General features: G+C 36.8%; 2 protein-coding genes across 10 annotated transcripts in view; both read right to left on the bottom strand.

Annotated features, from left to right (window-relative positions):
* Positions 1-10: 10 nt before the first annotated feature.
* On the bottom strand, positions 11-5,773 carry LOC138140309 (endoplasmic reticulum aminopeptidase 1-like). 4 transcript variants are annotated; one of them, XM_069061247.1, is made up of 13 exons: positions 4,706-5,773; positions 3,682-4,121; positions 3,439-3,627; positions 3,094-3,379; positions 2,852-3,032; positions 2,581-2,806; positions 2,122-2,525; positions 1,908-2,066; positions 1,621-1,855; positions 1,386-1,569; positions 1,112-1,333; positions 566-1,061; positions 11-511 (listed from the first exon to the last, which is right to left on the bottom strand). In XM_069061247.1, the coding sequence occupies exons 2-13, from the start codon at positions 3,962-3,964 to the stop codon at positions 368-370; spliced, it is 3,009 nt and encodes a 1,002-aa protein (XP_068917348.1). In that variant the 5' UTR covers positions 3,965-4,121; positions 4,706-5,773; the 3' UTR covers positions 11-367. The 4 variants fall into 4 exon arrangements, with proteins under 4 accessions (XP_068917348.1, XP_068917347.1, XP_068917349.1 ...); XM_069061246.1 differs by having other exon boundaries at positions 3,682-3,924; XM_069061248.1 differs by lacking the exon at positions 4,706-5,773 and having other exon boundaries at positions 3,682-3,849; positions 3,925-4,584.
* Positions 5,774-7,191: 1,418 nt separating this feature from the next.
* The window catches only part of cnc (cap-n-collar), a 43,516-nt gene continuing 22,858 nt past the window's right edge, over positions 7,192-27,849 (bottom strand). For 4 of the 6 annotated variants that reach the window (XM_069061252.1, XM_069061250.1, XM_069061253.1 and 1 more), the window contains exons 2-12: positions 27,027-27,218; positions 26,898-26,964; positions 14,715-14,872; positions 14,474-14,659; positions 11,317-11,578; positions 11,136-11,272; positions 10,980-11,073; positions 9,339-9,582; positions 9,151-9,280; positions 8,197-8,829; positions 7,192-8,135 (exon numbers count right to left, since the gene is read on the bottom strand). In XM_069061252.1, the coding sequence (XP_068917353.1) occupies positions 7,983-8,135; positions 8,197-8,829; positions 9,151-9,280; positions 9,339-9,582; positions 10,980-11,073; positions 11,136-11,272; positions 11,317-11,578; positions 14,474-14,659; positions 14,715-14,872; positions 26,898-26,964; positions 27,027-27,218 (2,256 nt within the window). In that variant the 3' untranslated portion in view covers positions 7,192-7,982. Of the gene's footprint in view, positions 8,136-8,196; positions 8,830-9,150; positions 9,281-9,338; positions 9,583-10,979; positions 11,074-11,135; positions 11,273-11,316; positions 11,579-14,473; positions 14,660-14,714; positions 14,873-26,897; positions 26,965-27,026; positions 27,219-27,274; positions 27,416-27,849 lie in introns of those variants that run through there. The other 2 variants (XM_069061255.1, XM_069061251.1) reach the window with 2 other exon arrangements.

The raw sequence follows: 27,849 nt of genomic DNA, 5'->3' as shown, positions 1-27,849 counted from the left end.
AAATGAAACAGATGGTAAAACATTTTTATTGAAACATTCATACACTTTAGTTGTTGAATGTATAATAAAAAATACAGCTGTTATAAAAAATTTAAATACATAGTCTAGATTGTATTGTAGATATCGGGAGTGGAGGAGTCTATATCGAAAATAAGATGATAATCACTCATATGTAGAAGACGATATTTTAGAGGTATCTAATATATAAAAATAATATCTCAATTCACATTAATATCAACATTGACGAAACATCTTTACAGAAAATAGCACGCTTAATATATACATATAAAAAATAGACATAAAAATAGATCACATAAGACGGTAATATCGAAATAATGAATACATCACAATTAAATCCTACAAGCTTCTACTTAACGTAATTACGCAACCAAGTGTATATGTCTGCCTCATTTTGCGATACCCAGTTAATGTTGAGCTTTATGGTTTCCAGACTTTGTTCCAACGCTCTCGTCGCCGAACCCACGTTCATCCCGTTGAAATAAGTCGACACCTGTGAACAAAAAGTCCCATCTGCGGACTCTGTTTCAGAAAATCTACAACTCACCTCGTAGTAGTCGTACGGAGTAGATAAGTGAGCAGTGACAGCTGATATGAGACTACCCATCATGAAGGTAGCGTTTCCGAAGAGGGAATGCATGGTAGGCCAGTAAGCTTTCAGGTGTCTCCAAGCCAAGAGTCTCCCTTCGGGATTCGCTGCGACCACGGCGAGCACAATTTTGACATCTTGAGGCTTGACCATGTTGCGGTCCAGAGTCTCGAGGAGGTATCTCTGGAGCAGCCAAGGATCAGATGCCACACCGAGCGCTTTCAACAACAGTTTTCTCTCGCTGGGGATCGTCGTGGTATTGTACAGGTTCCAACAATGTTGCCATTCCGCCATCCCCCCGTATTTAATCCCGGCCGAATAAACGACTTCTTTCAAATCCGGATTTATGGATTCATTGTGGAGCATCCATTTTTGAAACTTGTGTTTGGCTTGGGTGACGGTTTCGTTTAATTCGCACAGAATAGCCGTCGATAATATTTCAGTGCGCATTAATCTACCGGTTTTGCATTCATTACAACTGACAGAACGGATAAATCCACTTACTTATCTAGATGCGAACCCTGGTTGCCCCACCCCACGTATTTCGCAACTGGAGTCAACAATTTCCTCATGTACTTTAAAAATAGTTTGTACGCCAGAGACTCGGATAATCTTCGACTCCAGGATTGGAAGTGTTCGATGGCGGTGACCCACGGCACGTAGTCCCGCTCTTTCGAAAGGTACAGAGATAGTTCCAGAGGGATGCTGGCGTTGAGCAGACCCGCCCTGGATACAATTGGACAGGATCACGTTTGAACAGATTAATTGATGGTTTTACCGACACAAGGTGAACGCGTCATCAATCAAATTGGCCCTATCGGCGGGGTTAAACACCGTGTGGTTGTTCCGCAAAACGCCGATCAGAGACCTCCACGTGGCCTCGTCATACATCACTCGATAAAATCCAGACTGGTTTACATTCGCTTTTATCCAGGTAATGTCCGGATCTAACTCGAACCGAACTGAAACACAACTCGTGAACACGCTTTTGTCTCAAAACAATACCCACCTACCATCCGTCATGTTCATCCATACATTATAGACAGTCTGCGTGTCGTTATTTGTGAAATAGGTGAAAGGAACGTACCATTTGTAATCGTACTTGGATTTAGGGGAGTTCCTCACCGAACTGTTCGTACTCTCCACCGTCAAAAGAAATCTTTCTTGTGCGACGACCACTTCGTTTTCTTCTCTCGTAATTGTGATCAAAGGAAATCCCATCTGATGGGTCCAAGTGTCCATGATTGCCTAAAATGTTGTTCAGCAAACGTCTAAAGTGTGTAAAAGCAAAAGGTCTTACCTTGACTTCGAGCGATTGATTAGAATTTCTGCTGAAGACGTTCCAAAGGTCTTTGGTGTCAGCATTACTATACTTGTATGTACTTAAATAATCATTAAGGCCATTTTGTAAGGTTTCTTGTTGAAGAAATTTGCTCAACATATATAAAATTGCTGCACCCTTGAATGGACAAAATAATGTCAAAAGATTTGACAGTAGTGGTGGTGATGCTTACTTTGCTATAAGAGATGGTATCAAAAATAGCTTCGATCTCCGCGGGGTCATGAACTGCTACAGAAATGGGGTGACTGCTGGAAAGGGCATCTAAGGCAAGAGCAGGCTGAGTTTTGTCCAAGATAAACTGTTCCATCATTTTCCATTCGGGGAATAGATTGTCGACTCCCAAGTACTCCAAGTAACTGGCGAAGCCTTCGTTTAGCCACAAGTCGTTCCACCATTTCATCGTGACGAGGTTGCCGAACCACTGGTGGGCAAGTTCGTGGGCAATGACAATAGCTACGTACTGATGGGCCATAGTGGAAGTCTCTATGGGATCGTATAAAATGGCAGTTTCTCTGTAAGTGATCAATCCCCAATTTTCCATGGCTCCTGACGCAAAATCTGGGATAGCTGCTAAATCTACGAGGGACGGGGTGAAACTCCGATTTTCAATAATATTCACGAACCGCGTTACCTTGCTTCGGTAATGGATAGGGTACTCCAAAAAACTCTTCGAAGTACTCCAAAATGTGAGTCGTCGTATTGAGAGCGAAAGATGCTTGGGAGATGTAGGGAGGTGGAGTGTAAACAGATACAGAAACACCTCTCTGAGTTTGTCGACTGAGATGGGTGTAATCACATATAATGAAGGCGACCAAGTAAGTACTCATTTCGACCGATTCTTGGAAGTTGTCCCTAAGCTACGAAAGAGTCAGTTTTGGTTCGACCAGTCGAGAAGTACTCACAAGCCCGGTTCCCATGTAGAAACCGACATCTTCTGTATTTATAACGGGCATATTAAATAGAGCTATATGAAATCTATCTCTAAAAATAGACATTTTGAATTTCGCTTTAAAATTTGGCTCATCAAAACATGGGAAGGCAGCTCGAGCATAAGTTGGTTCGAAGTGAGTTGTAGCCAAATATCTACGGGAACGGTAGTAGGTACGTACAAAATTGTGGTGTTGACGATTGTTGAAAAACTCACCTTCTTTCTCCATCTTTGTTGATATAATTAGAAATATAAAAACCTTCAAATTCTCTACTTAATTTAGAACTAAACCTAATCATTAGAGTATAGTTGTGTCTTTTCCGAAACTTCTCTTTCATCTCAATGTAAATCTGTTGGGCTCCAGTGTACTCCAGCATCTTTGCGACTCTCATACTGTGCCCTTTTCTGTCTTGGACCATCTTATCGGTAATAGTCAGATTCTTACTATGTAGTACTATGAAATGTGTATCTTTTTCTGCATAGAGTTCGATGGAAACTTGACCTGAGAGTGGGACGAGTTAGTATCGATGTCGTCCTAAAAGGTGTTGTTGGGTAGAGTACCTTTGACTTCGAGTGTGGTGAGATTTGGATGGATGGTGATGTTGTAGCGCGTGGGTCTTACGAAAGTAGGAAGACGGATGTTGTTCCAGGGGAAGATCTGGCCGTTGGTTGCCCGAGGAATGAAAGCCTTGGTCACGTTCCAGCGTTCGTCAACGAAATTTGGAGGTTTCTCGCCGGCACAAGTGCAATCTGTTGGTGATGATGAGAAATTGTGAACGAAAGCGGAAGAAAAAAGAAACTTACCACTTTGTGGGCCCGTGAAGGCGATGATGACCGCGATAGTGAAGAGCAAGGCGAAGACGACTGTGGCGATGCAAAGGGCTCTGTTATGGGAGCACGCTGCGACACCATTATTCTCGTATAAACTTTTCTTTGTGGCACCGGCAGGACTTTCAGTTCCTGCAACACCGCCTGTGTCACAGGTATTATGAATGAGTGGAGATGATTGACAGATGGAGTGATTGATTTGTGCGGTATGATTTGTACCTGTAAGAAACGCAACATCGTCAACATCCTGTTCGCTCATCACTCTCTCTCCGCGTCTCCAGACAACTGCCTCGATGCTGTGGTCTCCAGTAACTACTGAAACCTTAACCAGGGCCTCTCGATTCCTACCCTCCACAGTAACTCTTAACTATTACACTACTTTGGATGGATTAAGATTTGGACTCGAAAACTAAGCACTTGAGGAAGAAAGACAATTATTACTACATTATATTTACTGTTGAACACCTCGTTTTGGTCAGAAAGTATAATGCGACATAACTTGTGTTGATATCATGAGTTTCCGCTACGATGTTACGAAGTTACTCTATTTACGGCGTTTTGATGCTTGTTGTTGTACTTTAGTGATATTTTTCGTTTTATTAACTGATGTAGAACGACATGAGACGCGTTAGACGAAGCTGTACCGCACCAGACCCTCCGGAACCCGGAAACCTGCGTCGTTTTTACCGGAGTTGCACGCATGTGCTGTACGAAGGGCGGCAATGTTTTGTTTTGACAAAATGTCTTCGCAATTCGCGCATGCAACCACGTGGACTGGGATCCGATTCAAAACTACAACTTATCAAACATGCAATCGATAAATCCGGATCGAAGAATTCGTGCACCTAAACCTGACCGACTCGACACTCACAATTTGTGCTCTAGATTGAAACTAGACTATTGACAGTTTGAAGCGGGAAAAGCGTGGAGGTCTTTCGAGATTCGGGTTGCGAGGCGGTTGTGGAGTGGAAGAACGACGAAAATTTGAAACGGAACCCACCTTGGAGGCGCACATTGCCATTTTGAGTTTGCTTGAACCTTCCCATGGGTTCCAGCCGGATCACGTCCGCTGGTGAAGGAGAACCTTGGGGCATGGTGTCAATCGGACCACTCAATCATGAAACAGTCTACATAGCAACAACTCAACTGCTATAACTATGCAGAAAATAGGCGATCATTTGGTAACGAGGCAACCATCTACTAATCTATATCCTATTCTACTTATCCAACGGTCAAATCGAAACTTGGGCTCGACATACACATGCTATCAACTCACTGGGTTTGTACCTGTTGATAGCAATCGACGCTCAGGATTACACTATTCGAAACACAACACCCGATTCCCGAAGCCTCTTTATCATCCGGATAAACACACGTGAACGCACATCAGGTTGCCAACAGCTCAAGTCGAAGCCTGCGACGCCAACTCCATCGGTTCTACAGCCGATAACCAACCTCTAACCGATTGACCTCGGCTCTCAAAAATGTTGCCGATGCAGTATTGATTTTACTCTACAAAACGGACTTATTGCATCCCCTATACTTGTTTAACTCCCTTTCAATAGGTAATGTCGACCGTCCCCTCATAATTTTCACGCGAGGGTTCCTAACACGTGACGAGCCCGCTATTGATCTAATTCTAGGCGAGCTTGCGCTCAAACCCACCGACCGCTCTTATCGTAACCTATTTATACCTGAGGAATCAATTTTCCGATTCAAACTCGCACATTCTACCTTTTAAACTGACCACTTTAATCGCTTAAAAATTTTAGGTGGTTCACCCACATTTTAAAATGGCCAGCACCATCTGTCGACCGACTCTCGAACGAGCGCTTCATCTAAAATGCATTCTGTATTTTTTCAAAATGGACAACCGACCACTTTACCAAATTGGATTTTACTTTTTTACGTGCTAACAGCGGTGGGCCTAACAAACGTTTTTAATTAATTACGGGTCCATTACCGAACAACAGTGGTATCATGATCAACTGCTATCGATTTAATCGCTGGTTCTGTTCCACCGTAATCATTTTGATAAATTTAGATAACCTTAAACTTAACGGCCATGCTTTTCTTCGTTAATCCTCCACCTGGAGGACCAAACCCTCGACCGCCAAATAATCGATTGACTTTACGTTATTTAGTAAAGAAAAAAAGATCATCATTTTTGGTTTAGTTTTTTGAAGTGAAACTTTTAATGGGAGAGTCTTGAAATTCTGATCGGCAACCTTTTTGTGTGACGAAAACTGGTGGAGGTAAACACTATCGGGTCGAGTGGGAGCAGTGTCTCGCACAACGGTTGCGCCAATATTTCCATCTCACTTAAATGTAAGTTAATCTGTTTGACACGATACAAACATCCCTTAAAATTGTGTATACTTCTGTCTTTGTCACACTCACGGCATTTATCGATAATGTCCTCTCTTTAATTTGGAGGCTTAAAAATGAACAATGAGTTACGCATTTCGATATTGTTTAGTGTTATCGTTGTTTATAATTTATTTTCTTCATTAAAATATACAATGTGAATATGCTATTTAAAAGTGATTGATGAATAATTACAATGTTTTCCTGTAATACAAAAGTTTTACTTCTATCGTGCGTCTTTACGACACATTCTGGTTTTTTTTCCCACTTGGCAGAGCTTATTTTAAGGGGTGAAGTAGTTTTGGACAAGCAAATTAGAACGTGTCACCTACTTAACTTTAAAGTTTTAGGTGTAGTAGCTTGAAACAAGGTCTAGAATATAAACAGCTTAGTAAACTTTGATGAGATCAGCTTGTTTGAACGTTTAAAAGTGAACTAAGTACTGATGAGGTCACAAAAATGTGAAAACTCGGCTTTTAGTTAATGACGTCGTGCCAATTAACCAGAAAAACTGGAATACGTAAGGGAATTTGTACTTGGAACTTCTGCTGAATTTGTAGAAATCGAGGGTGTAACAATCACCAAATCAAAATAATTCAATTTACATTGGGGACCGCAAACCACAGTTTCAACATTTTATGGGAAAATGGTCCTTACGGTTTCTGATTTAATTCAGTATGACATCATCTACATCTACAACGATTTGGTGGTTTGTCAACTCTTTTATAACTGTAATTACGTCGTCAAACCGCCGTAATATCACGTAATGTTGCATGTCAAGACTTTTCAACTAAAAATATTATTCCATGAAATCAAAGTTGAAAAGTCAAAAACTTGAATACATTATGAAAGTTTAAATATTTTCAAATCTTGTGTTACACTTTGCTCATTGTCATTAGATATACATAAAGTACATAAAGCGACATCTCTTGGTAACGTTATGAACTTTGTCGTTTGACACTTGGCGGGGAATAACATGTGGCACCTTTGTGCTTTGGGAAGTAACCGAAAAATAAAGCAAGATATAGAAACAGATGATCCGAGATGTTTGTAGAAAAAAAATTACTTCACAACTCGTTAAAAGTATAAGAAGGGACGTGGAAAATGAATAAGGGGGTATTTGTTTATTGTAGAGATCTTTATTGGCACCAATAACCAAATATAAATTGCTTCTTAGAGCAAACGTTAAGTGTACAAACTGTTTAAAGATTAAACCCAGCAATTCACTTGACGAAATGCTACACATTCACAGGGATACTTAATAAGCTACTTACAAGATATACAATGTACAAAACCTATATGATTTATAAAAAATATTAGCCTAGTGTTTTAATAAGTTGTTAAAACTAATTAAAATATAACCAAGAAGTACGGGTACTATAATTGTATAAAATAACATGGTTACAATAAATCACATACATCATTGAAATGATGATTACAGAACTCTTCTAACTGGCATGAAAATTAGCTCCACTATCTCCCAGTTCCTACCACCAAGTTACATCAGTCACTCACACTCATACACTACTTAGAATAACTATGTACATTATGTTATGAAAAAAAGGCATATTCATCACCTGATATTTTCATGTATTACAAAAATATATTATCGTAGTTCTATAGAGAATAGAAAGAAGCACTTAAAACAAAAAAAAATAGTGGTTAATAAGCACTTTTTCAAAGCCTCTTATTTCTGTTAAACCAAATTGATTTCAATCTTCTCGTCAGCACCAAATATCTGTTTAAATGCCCATTGACTTAACATAAATCAAAAATGTAACCTGTACAGCGTTGTTTGAAACTTTCCAAAACGAAGTGTATAAAAATAAAGTATGTTTGAGCAAAGTTTGCAGTGAGAAATGGAACATGTTTTGTGTTACATCGAAAATTGCGTATAATTAGTCAACGTTTCACTCTTTGTGACCTTGGGGCGGTGGGTCTTTGCGTTCCGGATTAGACAGCGTGGAATTGGAACGCGGTACCACTAGAATGGTTCCATCGGCAGACGTTTGCAGACTGTACTGGTACGGCGAGTACTGATTCCCGTCAGGATCGCGCAAATTCTACCAAAAAACAACGAAAATGTCATCACCCGAGCCCAAATCGCCGATCTTACCGACTCACCTGAAAGACGTGTCTGTACAGCTGCTGATATTTATCTTTCATCCTCTGACACTCGTTGGAGACGAACTCGTGTTCATTCATCAATCTGATCTTCCTGTCCCTCATGTCTTTGACTTCGTCGGCCAGACTCAGGATCTGATCCAGCTTGCGCTTTCTGCAGTTCTGCGCCGCCACCTTGTTCTTACCTCTTCGACGGATGTCTCTGATCAGGCTCAACTGCGGTTCGCTCAAGTCGTATTTTGACAGTCGCTCGTTGAATTCGTCCATCGGCAGATTGATGATGTCGTCGACGGTGATCGGAACGTTCAGGGCTCTGGCCCTCTTCTCGTCCCTGGTCAGGTGTTCATCCTCGCTCTTTCGCGATTTGCTTTTGTCACGCGAGACCGGCCTCTGCATGGCCCCCGTGCTCTCCGTCGGCAAGTGGTAGGTGTGGTTGTGCTGGATGTGGTCCAGGGAATTCCTGACCAGGTGGTTGTGACGTCCGAACTCCATCGAACAGGAGTACTTCATCTCGGGGGGTTTGGGCCCTACGGCGCCCTCCGGCTGCGAGCTGTTGTAAGGGGCGGCGGTGGGGTCCCGGTACTCGTACTTGACGGGAGGTTGATGGGAGACCGCGCCGGTGGCGCCCTGTTCCTGAGGACAACGTCAAGTGAGCTCGGCTCACAGCTAAGGGTCGTTTCGACGCTCACCAGCAGGCCGACGTGTCAATCGCTCCCGAAAGGTTTTCAAAACCATCAAGAATTTTAACGTAGTATCTGGCAATCTCATCTCCGTTAGTATTACAAGTGCTTAACAATCTGGATGTCATGATGGTTGTTTTTAGCCTTCCCGTGGTATTTATAGTGTCGGTAAAATTTTACTTTCAAATTGATTTAATTGCGAGATGCCAACGAAAATATTTGCGAATTGACCGACCTGCGGTGAAATTGAAACCGTTCCGTGATCTAGACTTACTTGGAGGTACCTCTTGCCGAACATCTGGTGTTTCTTTTGGGCAACAGGTGGCATCCTAGTCGCGTCGGAGGCGGCCAAGGCGCTAGCATGTTGCCGACTTGTGTAACTATAATCGTACGGCCTGTATTTACTAAAATCGAAAGAAACGTCAAGACATGGAAGAGTGGTACAATCGGGATCTGTTTTACGTTTGGTAATCGGTGACGTAGTGGTCTCCAGTTGTGTGTCCGGAGTCGGAACCGGCGTCGCACCATTCCCCGTCGGACAGAGATGGTACCCGTTCCGAACCCATCGAACTCACAGCGCTGTCGCTGGAGGTGTCCATCCTCTCTACATCTGTCCGCGACATGGATGCGGTAGTACCGGCGGCACCGTTCATGCTCAAGTTGCTGATAGCGTTGTTACTATCTAACATCCGCATCGTGTACATGCCTGCAAGACAACCAAAAATCCTTCTCAGATATTTTCGAAATTCGGGGGCGGCTCGGTGAGGCCGTGTTGGACCTTCGTGCGGGCGCGCGTGCGCGTGCTAAGGTCGAATTTCATTTCGGAAAAACTCCGCACTCGACTTTTTACACAATCAATCGAGACAATTTCTGAGTATCGGTGGCGATAAGGTATTGATCAATCGCTCTCTGCCAATTCCAATATCCGGTGTCGGACAAAGGGTTGTTCTTTGAATGAATTTCGCCGTAATAATTTGGATAATGCTCCCCCCTCACCCCGTGTCGCAGTTCAGAAAAAATTCGATTGACAGCGGTGGTGTGAGTGGAATCGTCTGTATGCGTAATTGCGTCATGCACTATGTTCATGTTATCAACATGTTGATGTGTAAACCTGATAAATTCCCGAAAAATCTCATCCCAGCTAGTCGAAAAACAACGTAAATAACGTGATCCGATCGCGCTCGCCCGAAAAAATGTTGTCGTGTACTGTGAGGGTGTATTTAAAAGAAAAACTTACGAAATTTAATTATATACAGCAACAGCAACAACAACAACAACAACACGATTTTTTACACGAACAAACTTGCGAGAAAACGCAAACGGCAGAAATTTTCATTTCGGGAAATTGTCGAAAATTTCTTTGGAAATTGTCACACATTGTAATTCGAACACAAAAGTAAAAAGACTGATTAAAAACAATGTTTCATTGGCTGTGAATTCCTTATCAGTTTGAGGCAAGTCTCAAGGATAACCCGAACGATGATTCAACATTTTTCTCATTAAGAACCACTATTAGAACCATTACGAATTAAAAATTCACGTAATGACCAAACAATGCTCTACCAAAAAACGACACATTGTTATTAATATGCATCTAGCGCGCTTTTGTTGAACACGAAACGCCACCTGTTCGTTCGAATCTAATAAACTTGTGCTAAATATAAAAATAACCTAAGACACGCATATTTTTATCGTCCATTCCTGGGCTCGCCGGTAATCGGAAAAAATAATTGTCCAGACACCTCGTCTTTTACCGTATTATGGGAGTGACGCGGCAACATCGCGGAAAAAAATATTCGTCGGAAATCGTACAGTAAAAGCGACGCATCCTCGACGTAGATTCCTACAACTTGCGATGACTGTAATGTGGCCTTCGCTCTGTACATAATTACATAAGGTTCAAATACATCGACGTCAAATTATGAATTCAATGGCGCAAACAAATAAAGCGCGATTATTCAAAATCAAAGTTGATGTCGTTGCGCACGCGTCTCTTTATCAAAGAAAGAAATTATCTCAATTATTTGCGCACCAGATTACTGTGATAATCGCGACAAATGCGTAAGCAAAATTTCCTCTCAGATCTTTATCAGAATGTCTTACCTTCGTTCATCGCCATGTCCATCAATTGAAGATCTTCGTCGTTTAAAATTGATGATAAAAATCCATCAGTCTGATTAAGCTCTGTTGTACTGTTCTGTAAAAAAGGAAAAAAACATTGCCTCGTCCGTAGTAATTACCGACTCCCGATCAACCTACCTGGTAATACATCATGTCGTGGGAGGGTTCAAGTTTGTAATGGGGTGTGGAATTGGGTTCTCCCATTGGTTCGCTACTGTTCGTCAGGTTCATAGAAGTAGCCACGGCGTTGCCAAGATTTGTGCCACCTAAGAATACTTAATTAAGTAATAGGGTTTAAGTCGAGTCGAGTCACACTTACCGATATTACTGTATGGCACTGTCGCGTTTATGTCGCCCATCGGGGGTGTTAATGTGGCATTGTGCAAGAGAACTCCTCTGGTAGCTTCGGGACTGTAACCCATGCCGTGGGCATGGGGGTGACTGTAATTGTGGAGCGGATGGTGATGACTGAAGGGATGGGGCATGCCACTGGTGTCACCAGGACTCGGGAGACTCAGCAGGTTAGCCAAGTCTTGCCATCTTTGTTCCATGCTCACTGTGCGAACAAAGGGCATGCGGCTCTGCAAGAATACGAAGCTAGAAGAGCTTTGTTTCTATTTAATTGTTTTCTATTTTTCACACCTACAGAATCGATCGAGCTAGTGATTTTTAATAAAAAGTCAACACAACTAATTAATTTCTATTAAAAATGTTTTATACTTTGCATTCTAACGTATCGTCATCAATTTACAGCGTGCGACGTCAACCTTTAATTCAATAAAAAATATTCAAGGTTATTTTTCACCCTTTCCGATGTCCAAAAATGCAACTTAATACTTTAGTGAAAGAACGAAGCCCAAAAAAAACCTACTAGTTCAAGTACGCTATGTAATATTTAAGAATTTGTAGTTTTCGGCAATAAAATTTCTAAATAAATGTAAACTGGAATTTTGTGTTATTTGTTATGTAACTAAAATAAATGAACCGTACACTGTAAACTAATGTAAAAAGCATTAAGTGTGTCAAATGAACTGATTAAAATACAAAATTATAATTCACAACTTTGATAATAAATAGGTAGTTCAGGTTTTATTGTGGAAAAATTAGATTCTCAGTCTTCACAAATATTTTCGTTGTTCGGGAAACGCAACCCACTATACACCGTTTCGTTATTTCATTTCTTTCTGTTTGATACGATTACATATTTTAAGATCATTTGAATTACAGATGTACAATATTTTTTTAAACTAAACCGTATAAACTACAACTAGCAAAAATAACAATCAAAGGCGCTGCTTCAATTGGTTTTTTCGCGAGTTATGTAATCTTGGCTTTTTGTAAATCACATTTACATCGAACTTTTATATTTAGAAAATTAAAAAAATATACATTTACTGGATGAGTTAAGCCATTTCATTTTTCCTTTGTTTTCCGATAAAAATTACTTGATATGCGTAATATTCCGAATGTGAAGTGACAATTCTACTTCCGTCCCTTCTGTGAGTTGAATAATTTAAGCTAAACAAACTTGGTCGAGTGCATTCGAAAGAAGAATCAATATTGACCGAAAGACCATGAATTAGAAATATGGATTTGTTACAGGTTGATGTTTTGGTCTCTTAATTTCATCCAGTGGAAATAAGCACTCGAGATGACAGTTGAATAAAACACTTGATTTTCGAAGAAGTGCATTCCCACGAAAACTCTCACTAAATAAATACAAACACATACATCCAGTCTAATCCACACGAAACTCCCCCCTCAACAAAAAAATAAATCATTTTACCGAACGCCGACAAAAAATAAGGTGTCGCTTCATTTTGGGCGAGTTACTTTAATTACTCGAGTTGTCAGTCAAATTTTTTGCTGTATCGATTAAAATTCGGCACATTTTATAAAATTCATTTGCGACTGAATTGAAAGTAATTTAAATTATACATTAGAAAAAAAAAGATAATTTAATCGAGCCCGGATCAGGAATTTTGCAACGAGATTCGTTACGCCTGTAAATTTTTCTATTCGACACTTTCTAATGGAAGTTAATCGAAAAATCGAAACAAAACCGGAGCCAAAAAAAAAAAAATTCGTGTTGCCGCATGTGTAATTTATTTTGTGAGTGCTTAAGGTGTCACTAAGATCGAATGATTAACAGATGCGTGATGTACGAAGAACCGCCTCAACACTAAAACAACTTGAGGCGTGCGAGTAGGAAGACCTCAACCTGGTATAATGAAAGCTTTATAAAAGTTGAACGAGGCCCTTGTGTTAGTTCCATCACAAAAACCGTCTAGGAAATTCTTCGGACCCGAATAATTAATCAAAAAATTCGAGGGAGGGTTTAAAAAGTCCGGTGGGTGCGCGTACGATTCGGAAAAACATTTTACACCTGATACCGAAGCAGGTATAAAGAAATTTTAACAAAAGGTAGAAGGATGTCGATGATGGTAACCCGACATGACGATAATTTGACAAGAAGAACCCGCAAATTACAAAGGAGAAGTCACTACCTAGTGCCCACAATTCATCTGTCATCATGAAAATTTCACTTTAAGTCGACTTAAAAGGGCTCTCACACAATACCACTAATGCACAATTAGTGACTTTTTCCAGCCGACAGTTGGTATTACCCTAATTTTGGAATAATCCGTGATTGCTATAAACAAATGACTGTTGCTTGATATAAAATAATTAATCAAGAGTTACATAAGTACTAAGTAATTACCTCCAGTGGAAATGTAGCTATTCAATAATTGTCTAAAGAAGCCCGGTAGGCATAAACTAATTTTGCCGCAACAAAATTTTGTTTCTCACGTCAAGAAAACAATTTGTTATGAACATCTTTAATTACCAACATCTAGTAAAAAAATGGTAAATGACGACGTTAAACTGAAAACACCGACTAATTAGTCTTATTCGATTAAGGAACATGTAGATGGAAAATACTATAGTTAGGTAGAAAAAAATATAGATACCTTGACAATAAAATTACAAGGTAACGTTAATTTTATTTTAAATACGATACAGATGCGTACATTTCCTGAGATTAAGAAATAATATAAAAGGTATAATTTTAGATGAAAAGGATAGAACGACGAGGTCGCCTTACCTTTGTAAAAATTCAAATCCGGGAAAACACGCATGATTACGACGATAAATAATTAACAACCATAACCACAATATTTTAAGGTTATAATATTCGAACCCGGGAAAACAAAAACCAAAAAAAAAAGAGGACGCAAGAAGTGTGACTCCTCGACGCGAACTAATCTCGAGATTTACTTTAGAACCCCTCCACTACCTCTCAGGTAACCTTCACTTTAACTAGTTAAATAAAGCAAAAAATGAACTAGCGTATAGTATTTGTTGGCACAATAGAACCATTTCCAAATAGGAAATCGAATCGGTGGTAGATAGCGGAACCATGCTCGCCCGTCGAACAACAATATTCTCGATAACTGGTACTAAAAGGACAATACCTGGAAGGCCCTGTGATGGGGGTGGTGGAATTGCGACGTCTGTATCATGTCTGTAAGGATGCTCAGATCGTCGTCCGAATCCTTGGAACTGGATGGAGTTTCGCTCGATTTTGATGTGCTCGTCGACGGTTCTGTATCGCTGGACTCTTCGGCGAGGTTCTCGAGCTCCTTAACATTAATGGCCTCCTGCAAAAAACAACCCCCTCGAAAAAAATTCCAAATCGTTTCGATCGTGACTCACTTGGGGTGTGTCGTCTAATTCGACAAGACGAAGAGCTTCGTCAAGGAGAAACTCTGGGAGCGGCAATGAAAGGTCCCCTAGTGGTAAGTCACACGAGGGGCCGCAATCCGCTCCGTTTAAAGACTCTGTTAATTCCTCGGCCTTTACTACATACTCCCCTAAAACAAAAAAAGACAATTTCAACGAGACATTCTTGTAAATCGACCCGACTCGACGAAACAATCAAATCTCTGTCGATGTAGACGCAAAGAATGGATTCTCGCAATTGGCTTATGTAATCCTCGGAACAATACTCTTTTTAAAATTTCCTTTTGAATAAACTATCATTATTCCCCGCCATAATTATAAAGGGATCCAAATGTCATTGTCAAATATGCGGATACAACAATCAATCCTCTAAAATGTAATTTTGAAGGTCATCTTTTTTATGCGAAGAAGAGCAAAATCCTGAGCGAATCATCGGGTCAGATCGTGAATTTGGGGTCAACAACAAATTTACAGGATCCTTTTCGAAAACTATTACCCGGAAAATTTTTCGACTTATCAGTGCTCTTCAGATAACATTTTGACACCAGGATTCAAATTTGATACCCTACAAATTCTAAATAAAGAATATAAAGTTATTTCGAGAAACAAAATAAAAACGTAGAAATATCTCCAGTGTACTCAAAGGTTGTATCGGGTTGCCTGTTTTGTTTATTTTACGGATTCTTCTTTAAAATAAAATACACAACATACCCATACCAACTTCTTTATTTATTTGCATTTTATGTTGACAAAAAAATCTGAGCTTAGAAATAAATGGCAACAATTAATTATGGTATCACTAGATCTGCGATAAAAAAATAAAATGTCAAAATTTCTAGTGCCGCATCAAATAATGATCTAATGAACAATTGTACTGATACGATTGAATTTAATTATGTAATTGAAAATATGAAATCGATATTGTTTCCTACTTCCTTCGGAAGAAGTACGGCGTGATCAAGAACGCTGAATCTGTTGATATAACAATGAAATTTGGCAAATTTGAAACACCATGACCAAAAATGTTTTTAATGTCGTCTCAAGTTAAAAAATCCTGTCAGTGCCAATTACGAGATAAAAACCACCAATACGTACTTTTCAATTGTTTCATTGCCAACAGACTCAGTCATTGTTGATCACGCTGTATAATTGTTAAAAAAAGTCAAATGAAATTAAAGAAAATAACAGAAAAAAAGTAAAAACCTAATTTTACAAAATGTAAATAATTCTAAATTTTTCACTTTTAAAAAATATCTAAAATTTTTACTTATGCTTTTTCTTACACAACAACTGTATAGTATATTTTTTACAATTTGATAAGGCTGAACTATCCGCAGTATGTATTATGAACATAGTGATATACTCTTGACGGTCATTCAATATTTTTACTATCTAGACATGTTGATTTTTTTCATTGTAGTTAGTGTTACAAAACGTCTTTGTTCATTCACAACAAACACAAAATGAGCATATCATATTTCTAAACAAAAATAATAATTAACAATCATAACAAATAATATATTTGAAACGATATACTCGTAGATATCTATCAAATATCTGTTATTTCTCGTAATATTATTAAAATTATTCGGTACAACGTAGAAGAAACAGTTATTTATTTATCGTAATTTACAGAAATGTTACAATGTTGCTTTGATAATTTAGCATACTTTGTATTTATTTAAAAGTAAGAACGATTAACAGACTTACGTAATGGCGTTGGCTGTCCAATTGTCGTTATTAGTTAAACCAATTTATTTTTGGGATCGGCATTATTTTAACAAGAGTAAAATGGCGCACATCACAAAATTGTGGTCGAAAAAATAATGAACCAAAAAAAACCTAACTAAAAAAGACTAATGAGATCGACCGAAATGATCCGTCGCGGGGCCACCGAATGTTACCTGGAGCTTTAGGAACCCCCACACTAGCGTGGAATTAGACCTAATCTCCCATTGGTCGTAAGTTAAATGTAACACCTTGAATTTTTAGGGTTTTTTAACCAACCCCGTCGTAGTGATAATTACGTAAAGATGGCGGCGAATTATCAATAAAGACATTACAATATTTGTGAATAAGAATAAATAATGCAGCCATCCAAACTACAATGCCACAAAGAATTCAAAAGGAACAAAACGAAAAGTTACAAGGTAATGTATCTAACGTATATTTTTACATGCTGTATCACGGTGTTTCAGCAAAATCCTATTTGTTAGTGAAACTGATGCGACCGACCTCACTGTGTCAATGATTTTAGGTACTCTAAATAAACAGTTGTGAAATAAATAATAAAAAAGCTTCGATTTGTGATTAATAAATTTTGCGCGGATTCAACATGGACGTCCGTGTATCCGACGCATCGCCATTGACCAGAGAAATAATTCGAAAATAAAAAAAACAAGATTTTTGTCGGATGATTAATGTACTATTTTATATATGAAGAGGCGTAACTTGAAAATTAAATTCGAATATGTTATGTTGCCGTGTGCCGGAAAGCCATTTGTGCGTATAAAGAATGCCCGTCAAAGAGAGCCGCCATTGGAAGCCATTTTGTTGTGAGTTTCAGTGGTGCCGACATTAATGAAGACGTGTGGACGCGTTGATAAATAATACTCATAATTACGACGTTATTTATATGCAATACGTGCAGAAAAACGCATCGCGAATGCGTTCGTTTCTGTCTTTTTTATTATCCATTAATAATAAGCTGCCAACAGCGGACATATGCAAATGTTGGAGTCATAAAACTGACAAAAAAAAAAACACTACGATGAGATTCGTTAGTAAATGAATTAATTTAGCGGTCTGATCAATTTTCGCGTGTAATTTAAAGTTCAACTGTTAGAAGTAGGAGTAAAATTGTGATTTTCGGCATTTATACCCGCATTGAAATCACCGACTTCAATAGACGTCGGATCGATGGCTTCATCATCCGAACACAAAACTAAATATATTCTCGACAAAATGGACGACGCCATTTTTTCGGACGTAAAAATATAGGTTTAAATTTGTATTAACTATCAACTAAAGATATTTTTACAGTAATTAGGAGTCAATAAATTTGTCATACTTGAATTATCGAAGCTTAAAATTTTTACTCCAAACTCGTAAACAAGCAAAAAGAAATTATCGTGATTATCAGGTTATTTTTTTAAACAAAATATCAGAAAATACCCTCCTGCTATATTTTACGAAAGGATAAACCGATTTGTTTTTAAATTAATACATACAGGAAACGAAATTTCTTATTCGTATTTTATTCATTTTATTTTAGTGATCTTTCAAAAAACATGATACCTATATCCAGAATCACCGACTATAAATATAGAATATGAGGAAATGGTATCGTAGGTATCCGTGAGATTATAAAATTGAAATTAGTTTGAATTTTAAAAAATATCCAACCACAATTTCTAAACCTGCTACATCTGATCATTTACAAATTTCCATAATTATAAAGAACAGAAATATGATAAAATCATTTTTGGCGTTGTAAAAATTCGATTGAAATAAATTGATCGAAAAAAGTTAGGGATATTGCTAAATATTTAAGTTAACTTTATCAAAATGCATAAGTAGGACCTAAGTTTTTTTTAAGAAGAATTATTGAAATGTTTTTTTAATATGTAAACGTTTTCACACATATAATGAGTTTTGACTTACGTCAAACTTTTACTCTTCTTGGGATACGTTATAAATTATAATAGATACATATCAATATCCCTAACTTTTTATGTAGTTCTTCTTGTGGAACTGAATTTTATATCAAAATCTTCTGTTTAGGTACCTATTTAAAAAATATAATGGGGGTATGAAGGTTTAAATGTAATTCTCTTTTACATTACTAAAATTAGAGATTAAATAAACTAACCGTTTCCAAAAATTTTCAATAGTTTGAGCTGTTCTTTTTTTTAATCAAGGCAACGAGAAACTAATTTATTGATGATTATTTCCTTCATAAGAAATCTGACCAATTACAGCGCCGTATCTAGATGATTATTTTGGTTTAAATAAACAATTATTGCATCTTGTAAAATTGTTTGTTCTATTTATTCTAAAGGAACTCTTCTCGAAAGCCCATTAATTGTCGTTTTTATCTACAAAAAAAATTGACATTTGCGTGACAGATTCGTCAAAGTTTTAATATTTTCAAAACACTGGTGGCTGTATGATCGAAGTTTTCTGTTTTTCTATTCTATTCTGGAAATAATCTTGTCATATACTCCTCGTGCAACGAGTATAATCTAAATACTGCCTCATCATTTTCAAAATTTTACTTTGAAGTAAATTCTTTCATGCTTAATAATTTTAGATAAAATTTACTAAGCAAAATGTTTCAAACGATGGGCAGCACACACTTTAACCGATTATACTCGTTGCACTGAATATTGAGTTAGATAAATCATCATTCAATTTGAAAAATCAAGATTTAAAAAAAAACTGCGCTCAATAAAGTTATAATAATTATTATAGGTAGGGATACGTACGTTATAAACAAGAATGTATGAACATTCCGTCGGAAATTTAGCCAAGTCAGAATTGTACCTACTAGGTTGAGTCAACAGTTTTCGCCACTACTGAATAACAGAATTTTATTTAAAAAAAAACTATTTACAAATTGAGGCGATTATAGTATTGAAACTAAATTAAAATCTCTTTAAAATGATATATGACATAAGTAAATTATTTAATAGGTAAGTATAATAAATAAACTTTGAAACATAAATTTATATCGAAAGTGGCGAAAACTTTTGACTCAAGCTAATATTTTCCTATTTGTTTTTTAAAAATTAAAAAAATTATAAAGATTTATTTTAAAAAGCATTCAAAACAGGAGAGAGCGAGTTCTTCATTTATCAGTTGAAGATTAAACAAGAATCCAAAATTGAAGTGTTATACATTGACTAAAATTGGAAAATGGCTTTGGTTAATTTAAATACATATGTACTTATGTTCCGAAAAAATGTATATTCTCTTCCTGTTATAAACGTAATACCTACATTTGTTCACCACAATAAATTATCAAATATGTATTTATTTTAAAAACAACACCAAAAAACGTTCCAAAAAATGTTTCGACAAATTTGAAGCACAAATACTCGATACTTACTAACTCTTGGGAAAAAAATGTTATATCAATCATCTAACTGACCACGTGATTTTATTTGTATACTTTTGCGTATTGTATATTGCACTTGGCAAAACAAATAATTGATTATTTTCTTCAATCGTCGCGATGACTTCTGTATCGAATTAAAAATCAGTTCACTTAAATTCAGTTTAATTGTTACGGAAAAAAGACAACCAAATTTAGATTTTGGTAACATTTTTGGTGCTGAAGGTGCCTCGTTACTCACTCATCGAGAATGTCCTCTTAATCAAACAAAATCAAAACAAAAAAAGAATAATAAATAAACAAACAAAAACGAGCTACCGACTGCACCTCATTAAAGTAGAGAACATACTAAACAACTGTATTAAATATTTAACACCAGAAAAGCTTTAAAATGATTCATTTACGATAATTTGAAGCACATCGGTATTGAATTTCATGTTTAACATACTTCTTGTCTTAATCAAAATGAAAAAATGTCAACAATGCTCTACACAGACGCTTATCCAATTCAAACGAATCCGCAACTGCGGAAAAATATCAAGCATATCAATCCGCGTTGTTCTCGAAGTTGAGCTTTTTTAATTTTGTTTCGACCTTCTCCAAACTAAAAAAATTAAATCTTTCACAATGAAATTTTTGTTGTTATTAGTGTCGGAATGAAGTTATTGTGTTATTATGACATTTCTTTCACAAAAAGGTGGTTTTTTAGGTCATCTCTTCTACTGGTCTGTTCAAACTGACAGTTTTATGGTTTTTGGTTGCATTCAATATTTTCTATTATTTGAAACGGCCAAATGTTGAATTTTAAATAATGTAAGTATAAAAAATTGAACACCGTAATAATCGGATCCGATCCATTATTATTTTATCTTTACTATCGTACAAAATAACTTCAACGGTATCATTCCATTATTTTGTAATTTATACTTTTACTATGTATTTATTTTTTCAAAAGCTTAACTAACAAAAACTGCACAGAAGGCACCCTAGATGTAAAATAAACAATTACATACATCATAGAAAAATAATGACCAATGACATCTGACGTGAACATTCTCACATATACCTATATAAAAAAATATATTTTAAAGAAAAATTTCATGAGAAAAAAATGTTGTTTCAATTTAGATTATTCGTGCACTCGTTTTACGATTTTTTCGATAGGTTTGAATTTTTCGGTATTACTATTTACGTCATTTTATTAATATCGCTTACTGAAGTGCGACACTGTTACATGACAAAAGTCATACAAAAGCTTTTTTAGAGTTATAGTTTTCTGAATTGGCCGCGACGTGAAATTTGTTTGACATTTTTTTAAAACGACAAAATTTTATTGAATATGATATAATAGCAGAACTTTAGTAATGCGACAAATAAAAGGTGTCCCTGAGATATTCAAATAATTATTGTGATAGTGCTTAGAAAAACATCCTTCGTTACGACATAATAGCTTCATTATAATATCTTCGATACTTGAAGTCACAAAAAGTGTCAAAAATCACCATTTCTTATATATAAAAGATAAATAAAGAAAACAAAGGAAACGTTGACGGACAACGGCGGGTCCGAAAAGGTACTTCAGACCAGACTTCAACCGCATCATTTAAGATAGGAATCTTTAGAAATATTATAAAGCAACGGCAATTTTCACCTTTTTAAGTGCTTCATTTTCGAATCATTTCGACTAATGGTTTCTCAGAAACAAATAAAATCCTCTGACCATTGACGTCGGGCCGTCGCGCGATCAAAAATTTTGACAAAGGATCGAAACCACCAAAAATGCAAAATCTGACGGCGAATCACTTACCACAAATGGAATTACTTTATTCGATGACCAAACAAATCAAAGCGAGAATTATTTTCCGCCGACGCCATTCGACGGCTGACACCTTCAACTTTTCGGCGGCCGTCGGATCCCATTTCCCCAATTTTCCCGCCGGTTTATCACTCGACCACACAATTGTTTATTTTCTTTAATTGTACTCTCGCTCAATCAATCAATGACATCTATTTTGTCGCACCTTACACCCAATTTGAATTTCCCGCGCACTCCAATTAGCTTTTAATAATGTAAACAATGATTTAATTAATCGTCTGCTTGGAATGGTCGTCGATAAAATTCAAATTTTGTGTTTGGTGTGTTGAAATGTGTACAAAAAGTCTTGACTAGAGAAAGAATCTATCTGCCATGTGCTCGGTATAGTAGATTCTATGAAAGTGGGGTTCAGGTTAAAAATTAAAAACGTCCGGAAAGGGCATAAACCATTACTCAAAATTAGAAAATGAAATAATTTTAGTCGTGTCACGGTGCAATTCCCTGGAGTATGCCTACCTAGACTGTGTCATTAATCATAAATTTGGCTACAATATAAGATTTTTGACAAGTGAAAACTATGACAAACAAAAATCATTAATATTTCATAGAGGCCCTATTGTCGGCCCTAATGATCCTCAACGCAAATGCATAGGTAAGGATCAGATCAGAGAGCAAATGATGTTGTTTACGAAGCCAACATACCTTAAGAACACAATCACCGTAACACAGATAAATACACACTATATCCAAATATCATGTCCTTTCACAGTCCACCAATAAAATTGAACCAAACACAAAAACTTAGGGCACAAAACATTTTAAAGCGACACATAACCGTGGCACGAACAGCAGGAATTGAATGTGTGCTATCGAAGCTATGACTGCGGAGCTGAAAACAGGCAAAGCCAATCAGGACCCAGCCCAACAGAGCGAGCTCCAAGCTAATATGGCTGCCACTCAGACAATGGGGGCCAGAGAAAGGGAACTTGCTCAGGGGACAGAGGGGCTCCAAAAGAGAGGGGCAGAACCCCGGTTTCTTCTAACCCCGAATGATGATAGCATTGCACTGCAACTTTTTTATAATCTTACGTTTCCATCTAACTATTTGCCACCTCCAGAACATGCCTCAGACCCCTTCAACAACAACACACACCCTACAAACCAATTAAAAACCCACATCAACTCTCCGACCAACTGCAACTACAAAATTTAACATTTTTCAACACTCCTCACACAAATACTACACGAATTACACACACCAAACCGCCCTCAACCCTAACTACTGACCATCCCCGACTAATTACAACACCTTTCGGCCCAATTATTACACAAAAAAACAACAGACAACAAGAATACTATAACAAGGGCACACTCACCACACAAACCTTTGCGAAACGGACACCTTCCGTCATTTTTATCACCATTTCAATCAAACGAATCAACAATTACGACAATTCTTAATCGATTTCGATCCAGATTTTTCATTTTTGGCGGTGCAAAAATTTGTTAAAGGCACATTTTTTATAAAACCCCTGGTTGGGTATGCAACCTTGAATATACACATTAATTGGGAATTATGCAAAGTGCATTTGACACAATCTCTGTCAAATTGATGTTGACATTTGCAATTTTTGACATGTAAACAACAAATGCGGTTAAGTTTTTGACATGTAAATAACAAATCTGTTCGAATTTTAAAACAATTTGCTCTCGTTGTTAGGTGGATTAGTCTTAATTTCCATCGGTGATTGTTTTAGGTGGAAACAGGCAAAGAACCATTAACAATGGAGCTGAAAATGCAGAGACCTTGGGCCCACTCGAGTGTTGTAACAATGTAATCTTAAATTCCTAACAAAGGATGACTCTGACTATAATCCACTTAAAAAGGTAGCAAAGAATTTCTTCTCAGATATTCACTTAATGACAGGCTTTGACTTTTTAATTTAACAGACATCACACTTCAAAGGTGAAACACTTGAGACCACAAATCCCGTTATTGCATGTCCAGTAATTAGAATTCAATAATCTGGATGTTGACGTGTTAGATAAACAATTCAAGATGCGCTTTTCACGTTCTTCCTGATAACAATACTAACAAATAAAATTTTTGAATGCTGCTTTTTCGCCACCAATTAGGTAAATATATTTTCGACGTAAATACTTAGCACCTTGACCATACAATTTGCGATAACGATAAGACTCGTGTATGTCGGGTTGCCTATTTTTTTTTTTGTTATTTAAAAAAATGAAAATAGATGCACGCGTGCAGGGAGTGAATTAGGTATTTCGTGAATTAATCGCGACACTTACCATTGGGAACGCAATGTTTTTGTGTGAGTGTATGATTGTGCTGAATTTTGACCTAGTCAGGATGTAAACGGGGTAATCCGGTGCGACGTGTTAAATAAAGTAGTCAGGTTGTAAATTCCTGTAAAACACCTAGTCATTTTAGTCTGCATAGCGTCTAGTAAGGTCTGTCCCCAGCATTGGCCACTGAATGAATTGTGCTTACATTGTTTGTTGTATCACCTAAGAAGCGTGGCGTCATGCACAAGGAAAACACCAAAGTCTGGAGTCATGACAACTTGCAAGCATCTCATCTAAAGTGGCTAACATTTGTGCCGAGTGTCCAACAAAGACTCTTTTCTAATTGTAACACTCGTAAAGCTAACTACATCATTGATGCAAGCTCATTGGCTATTCGATATGCTAATTTGACCGTCGACTCATGTCTGCAACAGGTGTATTCACCATCAAAAATCACTTTCATCTATCCCATTATCTGTTTATATTTGCTGCACATTGTTACATATTTTTTACAAATGTTATTTACATTACACAATTAGTACAATGCTCTTTGCGCCGATCAAATGTCGCCTAATTGAATCAGACTGTGAGCTTGTAAAACAATGATAGCCTTCGTCTGTACCTTGGTTCATATCAATACTTGAAATCTCTGTGTAAATGGGCATCTATCACTGCTGAATGACAGATGGACCATTAGTCAATATTTGTGAGTGTACCTGTCTGTAATCTGACCTAACCTATGTCCTAAATTGGTGGCTGTCATATTTCACTATTCAGATTTTATTATACGTAATCACTCCGCAACCAATCTATCAAAGTGCTATCCGTAACACACAATTTTATCAACACACAAAAAACAACGAACCGGTACATCCACTAAACCTCAAACTACTCAAGGCCCTTTACAAATAATTAAATAAAACATTATTTACTATTTTAATTAACACTATTAACAATCAGTAAGAAGCAAAAATACTTGATAATCCTTAATTAAAGCAAATTCTCTTAGATATTCAACAGCCTAAAACAGACAAATCAAATATTTTTCTTTGGAATTGGACCCATATTTTTTATCACAAAAAATTGTATCGTGGAAACTAAATTTCAGGCAAATTAAATTTTTCTTCGGTTTAAAAACTACCTATCAAAACTATTTCTTTGATAAAATATTTGGATATATGTATGTATTTTCAAAAAAAATTAAACACATACATAATAAAATTCCACAATGTACAAACTTTCAAACTATTTTTCAACACAAAAAATTAAAAAGAAAGTGATTGCTAAGATTACCTTAAAATATGTGTTGTGAGAACTGACATAAATTTGAGATCCATAGTTTTTTTCAAAATGTTATCATAACGCACATTTTTATCAATGTACAAAAATAATCAAAGAACACAAGCGCATCCTCCGCCTAAAATACAAACTGCTTATTAACCTTTTACTAACTTCTTGGAACTAGTAATGTAATTAGTTTTAATTACCAACTGCGATTTTGTTTGCGCAAATAAGACGTAAATCAGAAATAAAATTATGTTATAACGACTTAATTAAATCGATTTGTGGTCGCTACTCTGTCTTGTCGCCCAAAAAATACAGCAGAATCTTAGTTTTTTTTTTTTTTAATTGTGCCGACGCAATTGAATTCATTTTTGACTTACCTTCTGTCACGAAGACCTGCAAAATGCAATTGAACTTCACACAAGTTCCGGTTTTGATCTATTTTTCGATGTGAAGATTTTTCAAAAATATTTTCTTTTTATACAACTACGCACCTCGTATTCTGTAAACGACCAAATCTTTATCAGATTTGGGATTTTGGGAGTACTGTTTTAAAAAATGTCGATTATTTCCGTTAGATCTGAGCCAGAATCGTTCCTCGGGTAATAAAAAATTCTCACTGGGTGTGACGACAAATACATCCTAGACAGTGCCCTGTAATTACCTTTACTGTTCTGGAACGTATTCGAGATCCATCATTTTTTACCGTCCATAATAAATACTAATAGTGAAATAAAATTTTAAATTAGTTAATTTAAAGACAGGTGCTGGCAGCACTGAAAGAGAACTCGACTATGGCCCCGGTTTTATTCGATACAACATACAGGATGACTCTTCAATTTTAGCGTTGGAGCGAGAATATTTCCAAGAAGGCCCACCCTAAGCTAGAGTTTTTGAATTATAACGTACACAGACATTTATAGAAATTCGAGGGCAGATCCGTTTCAAACTGTATCACCGGTGAAAAATTATAAAATAGTGTATGAATGCAATGAGTTCGAAAGTTCTGTGTAATAATCAAAGGATCCCCAAAGAATAGAAAAATTTTGCCGACATCATCACGGACCGGGTTCAACTGTCAGACGACCATCATTACTCATAAAAGTAAGCTATCGTAGGAATATTTTAGACAGAGAGCACGAAATCTAACTTCCATTGTTAAGTTATTAATCTGGCTGTAGCGAACGATGCTTTCCATCAATCTGAACAGCATGGAGCGGAGTGTTCTTACATTAAGAGCAAGGGTTCTCCTATAAGGGAGATGCATTACTACGTTATTATTCTCCTCCACTCCATTTATTTATATTTAAAACCTTTCACACTGATTGATTGATTTAGTTCAACATAAACAATTACTTTCGTACATCGATTTTTTTCCATTGGGGACTTCCCCAAAATTGACATGCACAATTGACCAAAATGGTCACTTCTCATTATTGATGCCATCATCACCAACTCAATTTATTCAAATTAGCTGTGTTAAACCGTAACATTACAGCTGCCTGCAATATCAACCGTAAAATCTACTAATTGATAATTCTTCTTGGACATTATGCAAAACAAAATAATTTAAATACGCATGGGTGTTTATTAGGACCAATCAACTATATTACCCCGTAAATTATGTACTAACCTGTTTCTGTGTCTATGGTGTAGTTAAATCCTGCCCAAGGATCGGTCAACTCATTTTCAGGTTCTTCCTGTGACATTCGAGAAATTAATAAGTAAAAAAATATAAACAAAATAAAAAAGAAAAACTAACTTTTATGCTATCTTCGTTTATGGCTTTTAATGTTTTCAATTTTTCGACGTCGTCATTTTCCATGGATATGGACGAAGATGGTGAATCATTCTGCAAGTCGGCTTCGGGTTTGTCGCCTTTTCCGTTTGCCACATCCAGAGAAAAACCCAAATCGACATCTTGCTTCCACAGAACTTCTATCAAATCCATATCCTGTAAAAATTAAATCACACATCAAAAGTGTACCTACTTTATTATATAACACTCACTAATATCTACGAATACACAAAACAAATTTCAGAATGTTACCACACTCATAACAATAAAACATAATAAAAACAACTTTTTAAGCTAAACGGTTCTACCACAGTCGACGCTTTTATGGCGTAATTTTAACTAAAAGCAACGCTAAATTGATATTGTCAACGAATTATCTATCTTATGTATGTACTCAGAGATAAAATAATATTGCGCCAAAGTAATTAAATTGAGACTCTTTAAACTATCCTGAAGTTTTCGGTTCTGTTCAATATTATCGATTGGATTTGAAGATCCGTAGAAAATATCATATCCCAATTAAAATTTGATTTGAGTAATTATCAATCATTAAGTCCGTTGCCAGAAAATCTTGAGAGTTATCAAAGCAAATACAAAAAGAACAAAACACTGTTATCTAGACCTGACATTGTGTAATACTCAAACAAGATAAACGCACGTGGATTGCACAGAACGCTGCGAATTGATTTATTTAAATTAATTTGCGTGATGAGATAATCAATTTTATTTATAATTTTTCTGCATTATCTATCTTCCGTGTTAGTTTCGTGGTATCGTGGTCGGTGCT

Source organism: Tenebrio molitor, chromosome X, assembly GCF_963966145.1.
Source record: "Tenebrio molitor chromosome X, icTenMoli1.1, whole genome shotgun sequence".
NCBI lineage: Eukaryota > Metazoa > Arthropoda > Insecta > Coleoptera > Tenebrionidae > Tenebrio > Tenebrio molitor.
Note: the sequence above shows the minus strand (reverse complement) of the source record. Positions and strands in the feature narration are given on the sequence as shown.